Genomic DNA, 19,855 nt, shown 5'->3' with positions numbered 1-19,855 from the left:
GATTTAAAAGCCACCAGACTGGGAAACATGAGCATGTGGAATTTCTGAACGTCTTAAACTGCACACTGCAGTTAGTGTCGCAGTCGATCAGAAACCAAGGACAACTCTGTAAACTTGTAACATGCTTGAAGTGCAGAAACATTAGGAGGCCCCTGGTGAAAAACAGACCTGGGGGTCTTACTTTGACCCCCCCAGAGAGCCATTTATTTCCCTTTCCTGACAGCGAGTGATTGAGCAAGGATTAGTTTTGTGATCAAAGAGTTGTTGGTTCAGAACCCCTCACCCCTTCTATGTAGAAACTCTTGCTGCTTACTGCGTTATTACGCTCACTTGTTTCACATAAATCATGACTAAATTATGACGAGTTTACGTGACAGCCTGCTCACAGTGAGCTAAATATAAATTCATAACATGCCCACAAGGGTTTTTGTGTTTTGTTTTGTTTTTAAACATGACTTGTTAACGCTCCCGCAGAAGTGAAGGTTAAAGTCGCAGCTTCTTTTCTGTAAATTGTTGTTTTCTGTTTCAGGGCCGCAGCCAAACATCCTTCTGCAGTCACACTCTACTTCACGCATGCGCGGTATGCAGCCTGACTCCTCGTCCCCGTCAACCAGAGAAGTGGGTGGGAGCTGTTACCGTCAAGACGCAATGGCTAACAAAGGAAACACAAACGCTTATTAACAAAATAAAAGCATAATGCCGCGTTAATGTTGCTGCTCGTACGTTATCGCTGTGTACATGGGTTATTGTATGGTTATTTTCAGGCTTCCTCCTGGCTTGTAATTTCAATCATTCAGAATTCTTGAAATGGAAAGTTACCTCGAGGATGTTGAGTAGAGACATTAAAAAAAACACAGGGATAAAAATTAACAAAACAATTAACATTGCAATCCAGTCCATAGAAAAATTTGGAGATAAAAACAAAATAAAATAAAAAAAATACAAAACTATGGCATGCAGAAAAGAATGAAAAAGGAAAACGTATTAACTGTAAAAATATTAAATATGCTTAAACAAATACACCGAAATGATTTTCTTACATTTTTTTACTTTTTAAATTAATTTGGATGAAGTTAAGTCTGTCTAGAAAAAACAATTCAAACAAATCCACCTTCGTATATAATCCTGTTTTATTGTGAAAATATTATTCCGGAAGCCGTCGGCAACCTTCTCCGTTACTTTGACCGTAGCGGTGAGAAGCCTGTGCGCGGCCGTGCAAGGGAGAGTGGCGGAGAGAGTGTATGTCTGCGGCAGCCGATTACCGTTAAAAACACAAACTACGGACGGAGTGGAGAGGAAAAAAATCCCCGCTACGGCTCGACGAGACCTCGGCAGAGCGTGGATGATGCTTAATGGTCAAGAGAGGCCGGAATCGGAGCGCTGTTTGACGCCAGGCGGCTTATTGAACATCTGTAGAGCATAATGAGGGCATCCGCTATCCCTTCGGCTGCTTTTTCCTCCCAGCTTTAGTGACAGTGTTTATAAATGCGTGGCTTTTAGGCATCCTGTCAGAGAATAGACCCAGCCTGCGGATATTCAACCATTCCCTCCTTCCATGGCCCCCGGGGAGCAGTGAAGTCATCCGAGAAGAGGACACGTCTTTAATCAGCTCCATAGTTTCTGCACATAGTTTTTTTTCCTCTTTTTTTTTTTTTTTTTTTTTAGCGAGGAAAACCCGACTCTTCCCTCTCGCTTCTCTCCCTCTGCACCAGACTCCCTGCGCTTTCCAGCTATTTTTAAATCTTTCATGGTTTTGTTTTTCTGAGCTTTTTGTCGCCGAGGCTGCTGTGGGCATTTTCCCCGTTAAATGATGCCGGATCAAATATCGGTGTCCGAGTTTCTCTCGGAGACAACGGAGGATTACAATTCCCCGACGACATCCAGCTTCACCACCCGACTGCAGAGCTGCAGGAACACGGTGAATGTGCTGGAGGAGGTAAGGCCACGGTGTCAGCCTGGAGCTGATGGATGGATGGATGGATGGAGGGATGGATGGATGGATGAGGTTGATGGATGAAGATGAACCATGAATAATACATAAGATCGGCCGATACTCGGTTTTATCGCACATCGCGATTATCAATAAGTGGATTATATCGAATTCACACCGTGATCTTGACAACCTGCTGTAACCAATGATTGTTCAGGATATTCAGATGTGTCTTTTATAAACCGTAAATATCACAAATCAAAAACCAGTCATGTTGCAAATCCAGCTGTCATTGATTTAGCTTCTCCTTGTTGCCTTGACTACACTTAAGTAAATGTATAGCATTCAACCTTTTTTTTTTTTTTGCGAACATCCAGTTCTTTTGACTTTTTTTTTTCCAGTTCCATTCACGTCGGATGTTACGGCTTTAACGCTGGTTTAAATTTGATTTAAAAGTTAAAGCTACTCATCTGGTTTTAAATGAACTGCGTCTGCATTTTTATTTTATTTTTTCAGATTTGGTTCATTCATTGAAGTGAGTGCAGATCTGCATTAGTGATGTTCACTGTCAGCTGTTGACAACATTCACACATTTATTTACAACACACTGCCAGGACCAAACAAGGACAAAACTGTATTAAAAATGTATTAGTTGACCAATTGAGTAGTCATAGCAACCGTTGCATGCTACCATACGCTCATAGTAACAGTAGCATTTACCATAGTTATGAACAAAGATGGACACGGTGTTGAGAGCCATTATTAAAATAACATTTTTACAGTTGTTATTGTTTTCTTGGGTTAATTTGGTCATAAATGGAAGTGAAGTCTGAATAAATTAACTCATTACTTTTGGTACTAATCCAGTGTTGAACAAAAACTTCTACAAAGGCTGATTTACATCAGAATAGTCGATTATTGAAGGAGCGGAATTGTACCCACTGCACTGTTGAGTATTTCTTATTGTGAGTACAATAACAAAAACGAACCGGAGCGAGGGTTCACGGAAGTGTTTTCAGAATTCTTCTTTTTTTGCCATTTGTAGAGAAGTTATAATGGAACAGGGTTGGGAGGAGGGGTGAGAGGGGGGAGGCCTGGGGGGGAGGATGAAGATGACTTGCTGCAAAGAAAGAGTGCAGGGAATAGAAGGCTGTTCACTCAGGCCTGCAGCTCCGTGTGTTCACGATTACATAAGAGGGTTTCAGAGCTCGCCGCCAGCCTGGATCTCCATAAGAGTGTGTGTTCTTGAGAGAGTGAGAGTGTGTGTTAATGTGAGAGAGAGAGAGAGGGAGAGAGAGGGAGAGAAAACCTGCCATTCAGCTGCTGCCATTCACAGCTGGATGTAACTATTTCAGAATCACAGAGATTCTCTGCTGGCAAACAGGCCAGATGAGACGTTTCTCATCCTCAGAATTGCGAAACACTGTGGAGGAACACACCCAAGGTCTCTCTATCCTCGCTCCTTCTCTCTCTCTCTGTGATGTCACGTCACCTTTGATCATGTAGAAGAAGTCTAATCCGAGGCAGCAGGTGGGCTGCTGCGATGTGCTTAAATATGGGTGTGTTTCTCTCGCTCTCTCTCTCCTCCTCGGACTCGGCTGGTGTCCGTCCGGCTGCAATTGAATATAAAAATCAAACCGATGGTTGTGGGAGAGAGCGCATCATCGCTTATGTCCACAAATGCCAAAACATGAGCTAATTTCCTATCTTAAAACCGCGTTTAGCAGCACAGCAGTGACATCAGTCTCACTGTTAAGTGTATCCTGTCACGTAAAACCGAATGATTTCATTCACGCTCCTCAGATAGGGACCAACTTAGGGCTCGGTTCTACAGTAATATCACCGTGACAGTAACCAGAGATGATTTGTTCAACGCAATAGTTCAGTTCAATACTGGGAACAAGCGGGAGACATGGACGGTTGCCTGCAGTCATAACATGGCGGCCTGTGGGGACGCAGGAATGTCCATCCAATAAGGTCTTCACTAATCTATCGCACTGTAAAGAAACTAGAAGTTTGTGTCACTGTATACGCTAGTCAGTGGCTTTAAAAACAGAGGAAAAAACAGTGAACGTTAGCTCCAAAAAGCTCTGCGTTATTCCAGTGCGTTAGCCAGATTCTTACCTTATCTTATCAGTCCTAGAGTCTCTGTGAAACAGAACTCAAAGACGGACTTATTTGGTGTTAAAGGATGGATTCAGTAGCAGTCATCTCCATCAACGCCGGTTATTGATAAACTGAGGTCCGTCCAGTGGGATGACAAACTTCAGGCTGTTTATAAAGAAGTGTTCGGTAACAGGTGGACTGTTATTATACCGCTGTCCCAATTCTGATCGGTAACAGGTGGACTGTTATTATACCTCTGTCCCAATTCTGAGACCCAGACGGGCCACCAAAGGTTATCGTACATGGAAACCCAGAGGTTTCCAGAGGTCCTTAAAGGACTTCTACCTTAAAGGACCTCTAGTCCTTTAAGGTAGAAGTAAATTGAACTTGGAGTTTTGTCTCGAAAGACCTGGTGGCAACAGTGGGTGGGCACAAAGAGGGTCAGGGTTTGACTTTTACAACTTTGTGCTGATGTTGGTTGAGAAATTAATTAATTTAAGAGTCTTAAACCAATCTAATTTCAGGACATTTCAGCAGTCCACACAACTGGACTTCCTTAAAACCCGACCAACTGCTCAAATCCGATGTGGACCGTTAAGCAGTGATGGGTTCCTTACATTGGAAACAAAAGTTCAGCTCTTATTTCTCCACACCAACAGCTTGATAGCGGAGAGTTTGTGCCGTCCATCACTTGAAGCTTCACTGCGTCAGGACTTTATTGTATTGTAGCAATAGAAAATGTACTTAAACAGAGCCAGGCCTCTTGTTTACTCGGAGCCCCCAGCACCCTCTCTGTGCGTCTGCTGACTGTAACAAGAAGAAGGCCGCTCGCATCGTGAATCACCTCTCTGGCTCTGACTGCAGCGGCAGCGCAAACGAAAAACATCTGTTCTAGGGCCGCTGCCGACGCCATGTGCGCTGGGCTTCAAGTAGCCGCTCAGGAGATTTTTTTTTTCTTTCCCCTTTACAGCGATCAGAAGACAAGGAAGTGTGGTAAACTGGTACCAAAGACTGAGCAATGTGCAAAAGTTGTCCAGGAGAGTCAGGACAGTCAGTCGGTGGTCTTGTGGATCTGGTCATGTAGCAGCCTATCTAACCCGAGCCCTATATGGACTGGACCGGGTCCAAATTTAATTCGGACCAGTTTTTGAAGCTCCTTATCTGGTCGTAATCCCGTTGGGACTTTCCCAACACAGATAATGTGTCCTGGGTCTGATTGGGCCCAGGTCTTGAGGCTGCTTTATCCCTTCCAGAGTCAGTGGGATCCCATTCTTGAGAAAAATATTCCAGTCAGGATCTGATTTTGATCTGACTTCCCTTTCAGGCAACTCTGCCTTAGATCTGTTTTAGATTGTCTGCAGTTTCGAGGGCTGTAACAGGTTGTGTCTGGACAGATACGGTTTGGAACCCAGGATCCACATCCATCAGGAAACCTCCTCCATGTGGATTTTGATCCAGATCTATTTTAGTTTGAGATCATGATTCACGTCGGAGGTGAATCCAAATTACCGTTTGTTGAAGGTCACGGAAAATCTTTATTATATTTATGAATGAATATGAAACAGACATAGATCACAAGGACTATATCACGGCCAGCTACACATCATTTTAACCCATTTTTTATGAAATATTTACGTCATCCTGCAGCCAGTCTGGAGCATTAAACGTCCAATTGCCAGTTGTCATTTTGAGTTTGTTTGAATTGCCCTGGATTTGTGCTGAGCCCTCACACTGAAAGCATTCACCCCCACCCCCCATCTGTTGGCCTGAGTCATTTCCTTGGGATGTTGACGAGGTAAATTATGCAAAGGTATGGTGTGAATAATTAATGCTGTAACCCGATGGGGGAGAGTTGACTCCACGGGGGAGGTGTCATTCTCTGCTGCTTCCACACAATCATCTGGAGGCAAAAAAACAAAGACAACAACATATTGTCTTAATTCCGTGCCACCCATCTGAGGAATCAAGAAGGAATTGTGACTCAGCGCCTCGGAGGTTTTTGTGCCTCGGAGGTGGCTAGGGAGTTATTTTCTGTTGGTGCTCGGATCAGTGCAGAAATATGGAGAACAATGAGCAGCGAGATGCAAAGATAAAAGTCCTAAAAATAACCTTTCAGGCTCTCTGGTCTGATTACTCCAGACACTGCAGACGGGGGGCATTGTGTGCTGTTGGTGAGTGGGTGGCAGAGCGGACGCTCGCTGATGTGTCTGAGTTTTATTTTGGTGACGTCTCTGGTCTAAAGTCGTCATCGTCCCAGCGTGTTTTTTCCCCCCTGCAAGAAAGCTACAGGGTATTTTGTTTTGTTTTTGTTAAAGTAGTTGGCAGAAGTGACGTCTGATGGTTTTGTTTAGATGGAAAAGATTAGCATACAATATAGAATCTAATTCAGTAGTTCCTGAAGCCTTGGAACCAAGTCTGTGCTGCAACCAGTTGCCTAAATGTTTGACGGTGAACACGCCTGAGGCTCGGTGCCAGCGTTGCCTTTGGACGTTGGTGGAGCAGTGTCTGTAATGACAGTCTTTGTAGCTTGAGTTGCTGATGCTGCTGAAGGCTTGTCGACGTGGTGCACTCTGTTGTTGTGTGCACTTCAATTCAACGGTGTTTGTTTCCTGGACCGTGTTTCCTCTAAAGACCAAAGACAGAGGAAACACAGTGACTCAGCAGGCTGTAAAACCTCTGGGCAAACTGTGTGTCGTTTTAGCTCAGCGACTGAAAAAACAGCCAGTCACAAGCGATAACACCTTCCGCCCTGCTTAGATTTTCCCTGATAAGAGTTATTATTAACAGCCGGCGTTTGTTATTTCCCGTGGGGCATCTGTTGTCGTTGCCTATCAACCCTACAGATGGTACTTTGCGTCACCAGGGTCTGCTTTCCTGAACGACACGGAACCACAGCAGCGACTCGCAGGGAAACCCCTCGCTGCCCCGGCCTTCCTGGGCGCATGCCTCACACACTACATCACATGGGCTGGACAAGGAAAATGTTGACTTTTCACAGTTCTTTCCCTCCAGTCATGGCTGGGCTTGACCCATTTATATTTATTCCCACTTTAATATACAACAGCCTCTTCATTTCATTTTAAAAGTTAGCGTGAAGCTACGAGCGAGTCTGTATTTTTTATTCCAAATGGCTGGTTGTTTCATACTGGAATGAAAATCACTGCCTCAAAGTCGTCATTCCTGGAGTAGTTTTGGAAAAGTGAAAGGAGAGGACTTAACATTCCTGCCATTCTTCAGCGGCTCTGGTGTTTATTTACAGTATTTAAGCATCAAATGTTGGGCCTCGTAGTGTGCAAACTGTTCTTTTGTGTTTTTTTTTTTTGTTTTTTTTTACCATTTGAGAAAGGCAAAGGCATTCCAACAGATTATCCCAGGTCATGAAATATCAACAGTAGGAGGCGCTAAGGGTCACTAAAACAAAGGAAGAAAAATAAGGAGGACAAGTGAACAAAATCTTGTACAAGTGAAACTGGTGTCAGTCTGATCCTGGGTCAGACTGACACCAGTTTTCACTAATTCTCTATATTCTTCATTAACAACAAACACGTTGTTGGTTCAAAGATTTAAATCAAGACTAGATTAAAAAAAAAGGCCCCATTGACCTGGAACTATTTACAAAAGATTTGAAAAACTGTCGGAACAATCGATATCAGTGAAAACAGAAATGTTCAATAATACTTCTCCATTCAGGTTTATATTAGAAGTTACTTTCTGTGCATTCACTTATGAAACTTTTATCACTTTTTTTGTTCCCCTAATGGCCATGTCTCTTTATGGGAACACGTGAGACATGAACAGAACTGTTTTCACTCAAAAGTTCCTTTTTTTTTTTTTTTTTTAAACACTTGACCTTTAAAAAAGCTACTTTTTCTCTTATCTTTGACAGAAAAAAAGTCAGAAGGAAACCACTGAAAGTTCAAAAGAAAAACCAAAACATTTGTGTTGATTTGACAGAAGCCTCGTTGTTTGTCCTGGATGATCGGTACTGCACTTTGAAATGGTTCAGAAACCACTGAAAGTTCAAAAGAAAAACTACTGCACTTTGAAATGGTTCGTCTTAAAAACCACCCCCGCCGGCCGCCTCTGTGACACGTTATCATGTGAGGCCTCATCTCCGTCACATGTGACCTCAGGCCGACCACCGAGGAGCCGGTGGTGATGGAGTGAAACAGAGATTATTGTTGTAGTAGTTTGATTTCACTCATCTGACCGACTCATTCACTCTCAGTCGACGAGAGTGAAAAACTGACCCAGTCTTCGGGTGATATTGATTTTTCATACAAAATAATAGAGAAAACATAAAATAGAGTAAAACGCTTGACTTATGTTCACGGCGTAAATGGATGCATTTGGCGTCCGTATCTGGGTCAGATGACACCATGGATCGATGGACTGGGTCTGTCTACTGTATGTGGTCCATAGACATTCCAGCTCAGATGGTATGGATGTTAAAAAGACACCAGAGTGAACACATGGTGTGGTCTTCTCCTCCAAACATTTTTTTTTTCCTTTGCCAGCCCCGGCTGCTGAGTCGGCAGAAAGACAAACCGGTGGCAGTAGAAAAGAAGGCATTGGTGCTTTTTTTAGCACGGTTTCACATGTTTAAAAAAACAGTGCCTAACCACTAATTTTGGTTCAGAAGACGTGTATTTGGGGCCTGTGTTCTGTCTGTCCTCCTGGGGCTGAAAAGCCTTTGAAATATTTGTAAAAACCCTCCTCTAAATCCTCATGACGGAGCCTTTTAATAGAGCTTTAAAAGGTTCGTGACCCGGTGCCAGACCTGGGTGCAAAATGTGGCGCTAGAACTCACCCACACGACTACATTTTCTGAAAACCCTCTGCAGTACCACCGAAGAACCTCTAGTCTTCTGCTTTACTGAATTTTTGACATCATCAATTTTTTTGGTTCATCTTTGAAAGTATGTCGTTAAATATTTTGGACAGTTTTTTTCCTAATGTCCCGGTGACATCGTCGAGTCAGTCGTCATTTAATCAAATATATGAGACAAACTGTCTGTTTGTTTGTCAAACTTGGCTTGACATAATAAAGACTCCGGGCTGGAGGTTGAAGCTTCCAATTTATAACACATGCAAATGAGGAACACATCAGTTTTGGATTCATTTATAAATGAATTAATGGAATATTTTATTCATCGTTTGTCCCTTGTGCCACTGAGCTCTGTGAATCACATAACTGTGAAAGAATGGGAGCAATTTTTTTTTTGGGTCTAAAACAAACTTGTGACACACTGTTCCACTTAGAGTACACTGTAAAAATGATTCTTTGTTAATCATTAGCTGCAGACTGATTCTAGAAAAATGAAGTCACGAATATTTACTCTAGACTTCCAGTTTAAAGTCTTTCCTTAAAAATTTGGCACATAAATCACTAAAACGTGCACAAAAATATTCCCGGATGGAGATGGAGCCAAAGAAGGAGCATCCAAGAAGGAGCGATGGTTGGGGGAGGTGTGAATTTAATCTGGCCACAAAGATACAAACGGACTGGGAGGCATTTCTCGTCTGTTCTGCGACTCCCACAGCAGGAGGCCCGACTGTGTTGTGTTGCTTGTTTGTCGGCTTGTTTGCTGCCTGTTGTTGAAATCTGATAATCAGTCCGTGGGCCACAGCTGTTGGCCTACCTTCCTGCCACAGCTGCACGGCGTATATCATCAAGGCGCTGTTAGCCGGCAGCGGATTAGCTCCAGACCAGACTCTGCTCTGGCACGCCGATCCCCCTCCTCTGCCTCACGCCTCCCCAGATTTAGATGAGGAAGAAGATGGGTCAGTGTTCACATCTGTCTGCTGAACTTCCACACACACGGATGGATGGCGTCTCGCTCCAGCGACGGCCATCTTTATCTGTCAGTCAAGGCGGGACGCTCAGTTCATCTGGATGGTGTTTGATAAAGTTGTTTTTTATTTGGTTTTAAATCGAGGAAAACACCTGACAGGTTTATAACATTTGTAACGGCAATTATTAGCAGACCCTGACCTTTTGACCTTACTGTAGAGTCTGTAGAAGCCCTGATAATCAACTCCTAATTGACCGTCTCTGTAGAAGCCCTGATAATCAACTCCTCATTGACCGTAGGTGTGGTAGGTGTGATTGGTTCTTCTGTCCTGTGATGGACCAGTGACTTGTCTAATACACGGTTAAGTCGTCCTCAAACGTCAGGAGACAGTGTCGTCCCGTGAAGGCTGAATGTCTCGTGTCTGGAGGGGTAAACACAGTGTTTCACAGTGTTTGTGTCTTTGTTGTTGTTTGTATGACAACATGTGTGACAGCGGAACAGCTGATTCATCCACTCAGTGACACCTTCTCCAGAACAGCCTGCAGAGATCATTCAGTCATCGATGAAAGGCTAAGTTGTTTTTTTCCGTCCTTGTCGTCTGGACTTTTACCCAATGCCACACAAAGTGACGCTTTTGAGTTTTGTTTCATCAACGGTGACACATCACCGCGTTTATTCACCTCATCTGTTCGACTCTTTTTATTATCATTACACAAACAGTTCTTCACTAGAACTGAAAGTTTCTGTATTAAAAAACAAAAAATCGTTTGTACCAGTGTTCATAGAGAAACAAGATAGAACTGATTAGCTCTTTCAGAGTTAGATTATGACAGAGATGTATCATAGAACTAGGGATGCATGGATCTTGGACATTGCAGACCATGACTTACACTGTGAACTGTCCCTTTAATGTCAGTGGAGATTGTGGAACCACGATCATGTCTGTGACTCGACTGCATCTTTGAAAATGTCCTGTCAGTCTGAGAAGGAGCAACATAAGCGGCACAAGTGCTTTAAGCCCGTGCTGGTCTGTCGGTGTCGGCCACAGTGAAGTCCTCTGAATGGCCAGTTGCTCAAATGTCTCCACTTCCAAATGGCCTGTGGGGGCGCACACACCTGTGGTTTCAGAATAGCTGCTCTCTCCTGTAAAGTGTGAAATCTGAGACCTGGTCCTGCAGCATAAAGACTTCAAGGAATGCTGTAAAGATTTCCAAGGAGTCCCGGCCTGAGACTTTCAGTCCAAGTGCTCTTCAGGACTGGGCCGGAGTTTTAGGACCACTGCTTGGAGGCGAGGGGAGTCGCGAGAGTCGTCATTGTGCGTGTTTATCAAAGGAGCGCATTCCTGGCTTGGTGTGGTCTAATAATAGCTCTACAACACGGGCGGCTGATTGAAAGGAAGCAGAGCTGGCAGCCTTATCTGGTGATTGATGATAAGAGCAAGATTAGTGGTAACAGCCTGACGGAGTTTGTTTAAGATTTTCTTTGATCGACCCACGCAGCGCAGGGCAGCTACACAGTACTAGTCATATTGTATTGTCTAATGAATCATAAAAATAATAATGAATGATACATGACACAAGAGCACAGACGTTCTCTACTGACTCAACAGCAGACTGGAGCGATGTGTTGTTGTTGTTTTTCATCATGTGACAACAGAGAAATTCAGCAAAGTCCCTGTAAACACGTGGTCTGGAAAAAGTCCAACCAATGTCCAGCACAATTCCCCCCAAACCTCAAATATTCCTGTAGGGTTGTGACCAACCAAATGCCTCACATGATTCCTACATTCTAGGAAAGGGTTTTTTATTTGCAGTCGGTCACCACTAGGGGTGTGTATTGGCAAGAATCTGGTGACACAATACGTAGACACGATACAGGAGCAATGATACGATATATTGTGATACTATATGTACAATGATATATTAATTTTCTTTGTAGTCAAAGTCATTATAGTCTCAGACATTGGAAATGTAAATTAAAGTCAATTAAATGTGACAGCACTAATGTCTTTCCTCATATTTTTAGTGATGCTCAAAATATGATTTGATATTGAAATGTAATATTTGACAAGGGCTGTTGGTTTTTAGCCATAACAAGTGTAAGCTGGAAATAGTTGGAAATAATCAGGGCCATACGGTGGAAGGGGCGGTTTAGTGGTTATGCCTTACAGCAAGAAGATCACAGGTTTGATTCCCAGTTGTTACCAGTGGAGTTCTCTCCTTGGGTGTTGGTTTTTTTCTTTCTTCTGGTAATCCAGAGAACATGCCGGATTATGTTGATTATGTGTGAATGTGAATGGTTGTTTAACTCAACACGTGGCCCAGTGACGGACTGGAGAACAGTCCAGGGTGTAACCTGCTCCCCCGCCCAATAACTGCTGGGATTGGCTCTCGCTCCCCCCTGGGACCATGAAAAAGGATTAAGGCGTAGAGAATGAATGGAGGATACGACTCAGAGATGGCCGTTAACTTCTGTTTACGTCAGTGTCAAATGAGCTCTGCTCTCAGTGGCTACGTGTTCTGTTGGTATGACTTCAGATAGCTTCGACTGCTGCTTTGTTGGTAGGTGAGTACACTCGTCTGCAGCGGCGTGTGGGTGTGATTGTGAAAACATGCACGCTGCTTGAAGCGAGCAGTGGGCTGAGCTGAGTGCGAGCAAGCTGCCAAGTGATGTGTCAATGCACAAACACTACTGCGTACGCGGCTTCTTGACGTTTCCCTGGCAGCTCGACTGCACCTCAGTTCGCCGCAAGAACTGAGGTGGAGATTATGCTGCAAAGTGTCAGTGGCGTCCTGTCAGCGCAGAGGAAGAAAAGAAGATGCTCGTCTATTTTCCACCACGTGACCTCGCCAAAATGACCACAGAGCAGCACGTAGCCGAGCCAGCAGCTCATTTCTCTCTCTGGGAGTCCAGCGCTGCAAGCTAATCGCAGCAAGTCTGTAATGGACTAATGGTCGACTGGTGTATTGACTTCTCTTAGTGGACGGTAACATTAGCCGCTCCGGATTTGTGTATAATAGAAGCATTTGTGCTACTTAAAGAGCGGAAATCTAACAAACTGCCAGCAAAGACGTGTGTTAAAGGAGTTCTGTGGTACTTTTGAATGATTTAGTTATTAGCTGTAAACAAAGATGGACGACCTTTATCCACTTCCTCACGCTCTTCAGAACTAGAGCCAGTCGATGCCTAGCGGGTTGCCGTTCTATGTCGATGACATCTGCTGGGCTGTGGTCAGATTACAGGATGGATCAACGTTAAAACTTTCCTACTGCTGTGACGCAGGTTGGATTTGTTTTTCAGGACTACGATATATTGGCATTTAAATATATATTTGATCTGATAGCTACAGCAATGCTACATCAGTGAGCAGCTGTATGAGAACTGATGCCACTCATTGAACGGCACTGACTTTGACAGAGGACGGTGGTTCAGAGACGTGTTGAAACTCAAGACGTTTGAGTCAGAGAAGTCGTCCAAGGTAAAATAAAGGGAACCAACTGAAAACGAGAAGTTCTCTAATTACTTTCCAACGAAAAATACCTCGACATATGAACAACAAAGCAATAAAAAAAATCTGAAATCATCAGCATAGAACAATAACAACAATGTAAGGGTTTTTTATTAAGGGTTTTTGAAAACTTTAAAGATTGGAGCTCAAGTGGCACAGAGCAGGTTTCTAGTTCAAATCTCCTCACAGGCCGAACGGATTACTACCGTAATGATTGACGAGGAGGGGAAATGGCAGAAAATGTGTGTTTTTCCCCTGGTGGTCCGGTGGTTCATTTTTCATCTGGCATATAGTATTTTCTTGTTTTGGCTCCAGCTCATCCCTAAATCTCAACCCTGGCAGGAACCTGGAGAACCTTCACTGGTTTTAATAGAACTATTAATTGTACCGTGACATCAACTGTTTCAAAATGTTGATTTGTTAGCCTCAATCCTCAGTGCTTCAAAAAAAAAAGGATTTTGGTTTGTAACCAAGTGGTTACGTCTCCGACCTGTTGTGCAATTAATTTGTAATCCTCCGTGATTGGTCACTTTCGCCCTGCAGCTCTCTGAAAAAAAATTGTCTTCACTTTGAGATCTTCCTCTTCTAAACTTGAAGCAACAACTCATGTTGCCCCGTCCTTGTTGTTTCAGTTTCCCTGTCACAACACCGGCCCTTGATTGGCCTAATAAACTTCCTAACCAAAGAGGACCCGCAGCCCCTGGCATTCCCCTCACACTCTCTCAGTTTCATGTGAGTGAGTGAGTGAGTGGAAGAGCGAGGCCAACAGCCCATCTGACCTCAGCTGCTTTTGGAATCGTTACATCCTCTCATTTTCCCCGAGAAAGGGATGTGCATTTGTTTCCTGCCAATGAAAACGACTCCCCTCCCTTCCTGCTTGAGTCATGCCACATGGACTCAACTGAAAAAGAAAAAAAAAAGCCAATGACAAAGAGACTCATCGTAACTGTGACTTCTGCATTTTCACAAAACAGACAAGAGTAGTACCCATGCCTTCTAATAGACACCAACAGGAGGTGCAGCTTTAGTTGCTGTGTCATTGGAGGATGTGAAAATGTGTTTGTGATTGTTAAGCAGAACCAGTAACATCAAATGATCCGCTCGGTTGTTTTCCCTCCAAAAACTGCAACTGCAGGCAAAATATTTCGCCCGTTTGTTGTTTGTTTTTTCTGGCTTTGGGGAACTCTTTTGATTGTGCCCCCCCTTCCTGTTTTCTTCTTCGCAGAAATAATTTGCATATTAGCAAATTCTAAGAATTGCGGTGCCCATATTTGCACTGTTAACAGTATCTTTTAGTCACAGTGGCACAAATGAGTTCCAGGGGGGAGATAGGAGGGAGGAAGAGGAGGAGGAGGAGGGGAAGAGGGTGGCGTGTTAGTCAGAGCAGCTTCCTTTCAAACTCCTCAGCAAAGAATGTGAAGCCGACGCTCGAGACAGCCAGATCACATCTCCCTGGTAACCGCACAGTTGCCGGCCAGCGTGTTGCCAAACGCTGTGTCGCAAGGAGGGAGTTGAGCTGGCAAGGATGGGTTCGAGGAGGAATTCAGGACTTAACTGAGCATGAAAGCGGCCGCGTAGGGATCTGGGCACGATCGGTCAACCAACCAACCAACCAACCAACCCAATGACCGCTGGTGTCATTAGACCCCGGACAGGACACACCGTCCAGCCTGGGCTACTTCCTGCTTCCTTTTCAAAGGACGACCACAGGAAAAAAAATGGGCCGGACTGCGGGGGGAGGATAAGGCCCTTTGACAGGAAGTTAGGGAACGTTAAGACAGCGTCCAGTCAGTCATGGCCCCGTAAACCTCCGTCTCTAATTTCCCTCTGGTGGGCTGTCTGTTTATCTTTATTCAATTTACATAAGTGGCCAGATGGTCGCGCTGTTCAGGGACTTTAATTATTAATTTTTTAATCACTTCTCCATTGTTCAATGCTTTTGACACACGTCGGACATTTATGGACATTTATGTTTCATGCGACAATAAACACTATTCTATTCTATCCTCATGTGTAAATATATTTATATATGTATATATATATACAGAAGGAACTAGTAGTCACAGTAGCACAAATGAGTTCCGGGGGGAAGATAGGGGGGAGGAAGAGGAGGAGGAGGAGGGGAAGAGGGTGGCGTGTTAGTCAGAGCAGCTTCCTTTCAAACTCCTCAGCAAAGAATGTGAAGCCGACGCTCGAGACAGCCAGATCACATCTCCCTGGTAACCGCACAGTTGCCGGCCAGCGTGTTGCCAAACGCTGTGTCGCAAGGAGGGAGTTGAGCTGGCAAGGATGGGTTCGAGGAGGAATTCAGGACTTAACTGAGCATGAAAGCGGCCGCGTAGGGATCTGGGCACGATCGGTCAACCAACCAACCAACCCAATGACCGCTGGTGTCATTAGACCCCGGACAGGACACACCGTCCAGCCTGGGCTACTTCCTGCTTCCTTTTCAAAGGACGACCACAGGAAAAAAAATGGGCCGGACTGCGGGGGGAGGATAAGGCCCTTCGACAGGAAGTTAGGGAACGTTAAGACAGCGTCCAGTCAGTCATGGCCCCGTAAACCTCCGTCTCTAATTTCCCTCTGGTGGGCTGTCTGTTTATCTTTATTCAATTTACATAAGTGGCCAGATGGTCGCGCTGTTCAGGGACTTTAATTATTAATTTTTTAATCACTTCTCCATTGTTCAATGCTTTTGACACACGTCGGACATTTATGGACATTTATGTTTCATGCGACAATAAACACTATTCTATTCTATCCTCATGTGTAAATATATTTATATATGTATATATATATACATATGCAAGTACACATATTTTACATCAAATATTGATATATTTATAGCTGTGTATTTATATTTTTATTCCACACACAGGCATATATATTTATATATATTTGTACATATATATATGTGTGTTTGTGTTTCGTTGGTCAAAAACATCGATCGCAAACCGGTGTGTGTTTGTGTTTCATTGGTCAAAAACATTGATCGCACACCATGTCGACTTATGTATCTCAGTCTGTTGTATGGGATCAGGATTTCTGACTTATGTTACCTCGAGAGAGAGAGAGAGAGAGAGAGAGCAGCTGAAATGAACAAGTGAAACCACAATATATTTTAAAATATATTCCAGGAGCAGCAGCTTCCCCTTCACACTGACCTCTGTTCTCTGCAGCTTTTCTTATAAGTCAGTGACATCAGCGTCAGACGTGACGACTAAACCTCAACACGCCAAGGCGCCGTGCACGGCTACCATCCCTCACCTGGGGTTAACTTGACCTCTGACCTGTGATGGTTCCGTCTCCGACGGCCTTCTACTTAAAAGCATTCTGACAGTGAAGTGTTGACTTTCACAGCACAAATGGATCCTGGAGATGGATGTTTCTCAGAGGAAAAGCACACGAGCACGACACATACTTCACCCCCCCCCACCCTCTCTCTCTCTCCCTCCCTCTCTCTCTCTCTCTGTCTTAGCGACGATGAAGAAACAGTCTGCATGCATCATCATTTCTGGCAGTTTGGGTGGAGAGATCAGTGACCGCAGATGTTTTGATTGTCACGCTCTCTAATCCCCCCGTGTCATGTGGGATCTTGCAATTGGTCGCAATCCTTTGACTGTAGGCAGAAGTTGTCGGCCTGTTGGAAGACAGGGTTTTGAAGCATTCTTGAAGGTTGGCAAGGGTTTGAAAGGCAGTGCTGGTCCATTGATTTTTTTTTTTTTTTTTGTTCTCTTCTACAAAGCAAAGATGATTAAGTCAGCGCCGGTCTTGGAGGAGACATGTATTATGTATCTACAATAATTAATGCCGATGTGGAGTGAGTTTCTTCTCCCCGGTCGACTCTGTGGTCTGGTCTACATCTGAATCTTTTGAAGCCCGTTCATGTTTTTGTCTGGATATTTAATTAAGAGCACAGACAGAGTGGATTATGGGTGAGTCTTGGGTGGAGTTGCCAGCTGCTCCCAGCACGAGTGCCAAAAAAAGGTCAGTGTTTCTGCCCAGCGTGGTGTTGATGCGCTCGCCATCCTAATCAGGACGCCTCCCAACAACAACCTCCTGATAATAAAGCTGCTCTGAACGGGGAGAGACGAGGGCCGGTTCTTGGTGTGTGAGAAAGAAAAAAAAGTAGTTTGTGAAGAACTGAATTCACTTCTCAGGATGTGTAACGTGTGACTTGGTTAGCACCACAGGTGTTAAATGATTAACAGCAGACAGGAGTGGCTTCGTTAGCAACAGGGTTCAACGACCACGGCTTCAGGAAGACGGTGTGACAGGGTTCAACGACCACGGCTTCAGAAAAACCTGTTGGCATAGCTCCAGAACCGTAACTAGTTTGAGTCAAAGTGACATGCAAAACCTGGGTGCACTAAACCAACCAGACCACTATGGCAGCAGTGATGAGTTCACAGGGTTAGCGTGGTTTTTTTACCGCTTACCTCACTCTTGTACTTCCTGGTATTTTCCCTCCACAAGGCCTCGCAAATATTCTACGTTTCTTCAATAAAACATTAACATTCTACAAGACTTTGGTTTTTTTTTTTTTTCATATGAACCCACTCAGGTCAGGAGAACACTGCAGGTTGATCAAAGAGCTGTGTCCGTGTAAAAAAAAAAAAAAACCCCTGCAGCAACAAACGGCTGCTGTCATAACTGGGGTGAGGAGGGGTGAGGAGGGGGGAGGCCAAGGACGGCTTAATTATACAGTGAATTTTTAATCAGCCTGCTGTTGTCGTTTTGAATACATTAGTGTGTGTGTGTGTGTGTTGTAACCCCCCCCTGCCCCCCCGCCCGCTCTTATCTGTGATTATCATCTATTATGAGGGAAATACGGCTGAGGATTTGTTCAGTCCACTGGGCTGATGGGAAAAAAAAGTGTCTCTGTTTAGACCTGGCTCCTTATTTTGATGCAGGTTTGTTCTTCCCTGTTGTCAACACTAACGGAGTGTGTGTGTGTGTGTGTGTTTATCATCTTCTCCCTTCAGCAGAGGATGTGGGAACAGGTTGAGTTTTGGACCGTGAGTGACTGTGTTTGTGTTTGTGTGTTTCCAAAGTTTTTAGATTTTTTTTTTACGAAAAACTTAGTGAAATATAAGCTAAAAGAAAACTATGATCACGACTTTAAATAACAGACAATAACATGAACGTAGTTAGCATAGAATTAGTTACAGAGTTATCCAAACATTACTGTATAAAACCGAGGCAAACGATAGATATAATGTAGTTATAAATTAATTAAAAAAGTTAATTTCCTCGGCAAATACAGTGTTTTTCTAGTAGAATAGAAGCTTTACTTTGAACAACAGTGTTGAATTTAATTTGATTTTTATCATCAACAGAAGGACAGGGTCACTCGGAGAGATTAAAATAATAATCCTGAGTCTGTGTGTGCAGTGTCTCTCTGTTTGGACTTTTAATTTTTGTGAATTCTCCTGTGTTTTTTTTTTTTGTTTGTTTTTTTTTGACTGAGAGGAAGTGGGACAGATAACTCCGACTGGCTCAACACAGTCGACACAGAGAATATTTCAATGTTCTCACTGTGAGCCTTGAGCTCAATAAAACCGGATGAAGCCTCTATTTGTTTCCCTAATGGGAAACGCAGAGATTTACTCGCTGCAGTCAACAGTGTTGAAATAATGATTTATGCCACATTCAGGTCAATGCACTGCATTCTGGGGAATCTGTGTGCATTAGTGCTACGTCGTCTGTCTATGTTTTGGATCACACGGATGTAGAAATGTTCACTGAAAGGCCTTTAATTTAAACCTTTTTTTCTGGTGCAGAGATCATTTTAAAGGACAGAAAACAAAGTAAATATATACAGTACATATATATGTTTTTGTAAACTCTCTTTTTTTTCCACTTTTCTCCCTCAGGCGCTGGACCAAGATCGAACTTCTCTGCAGAAGGTGAAAAAATCAGTGAAGGCCATCTACAGTTCAGGACAAGGTGAAATATCCTGTTTCTAAATTCACAGTGACTTAAATGACTTTTGGTGGTTGGTTGGGTTTATATTCACTTTTGTTTCCAAAAGAAACTCCCAGAAAACTCCGAGGATTTCTCCAATATCTTTTATTAAATTGTGGGGAGTTTTTCTTTTTTCTCCATCTGGAGAACTGCCTTCCATTGTGGAGATTTTTTCTCTCTTCTGCGTCCAGTCCAGCCCATAAATCACCACCTTATTTGTTTCTTCTCCTTGGCTTTGACTCAGTAATTTTCTGCGTACTGAGTACAGCCTCCTCCCTGGAAATCAACAGTTTTGGAAAAAAAAAAAAAAGGAGTTTGTTTGTTTGTTTCCTGAAAAAAAAAGATTTACTTAAGTCTTAGTGCAACCTGTTGGATCAGTAAACACAAAAACCAAGAAGTCTGAAATGAGCTGCGACAGCTCACGGTCTGTAATTGTGTTAAAATGAAAAGAATAGTTTCTGGGAACAGCCATGTTTGTAGAAAATATATGTGTATTATATAGTGTATATATATATACAGTGATCCCTTGCTATAACGCGGTTTACTTTT

At 43.5% G+C, this 19,855-nt stretch overlaps 1 protein-coding gene across 8 annotated transcripts in view; it reads left to right on the top strand.

The window, feature by feature from the left end:
- Positions 1-1,173: 1,173 nt before the first annotated feature.
- The window catches only part of asap1b (ArfGAP with SH3 domain, ankyrin repeat and PH domain 1b), a 47,656-nt gene continuing 28,974 nt past the window's right edge, over positions 1,174-19,855 (top strand). For 6 of the 8 annotated variants that reach the window (XM_017031604.2, XM_017031599.2, XM_017031603.2 and 3 more), the window contains exons 1-2: positions 1,178-1,936; positions 19,216-19,288. In XM_017031604.2, coding sequence (XP_016887093.1) covers positions 1,808-1,936; positions 19,216-19,288 — 202 coding nt within the window. In that variant the 5' untranslated portion in view covers positions 1,178-1,807. Of the gene's footprint in view, positions 1,937-19,215; positions 19,289-19,855 lie in introns of all 8 variants that reach the window. The other 2 variants (XM_025054500.1, XM_017031600.2) reach the window with 2 other exon arrangements.

Source organism: Cynoglossus semilaevis, chromosome 3, assembly GCF_000523025.1.
Source record: "Cynoglossus semilaevis isolate Cse_v1.0 chromosome 3, Cse_v1.0, whole genome shotgun sequence".
NCBI lineage: Eukaryota > Metazoa > Chordata > Actinopteri > Pleuronectiformes > Cynoglossidae > Cynoglossus > Cynoglossus semilaevis.
This window is presented reverse-complemented; position numbering and strand designations above follow the sequence as displayed.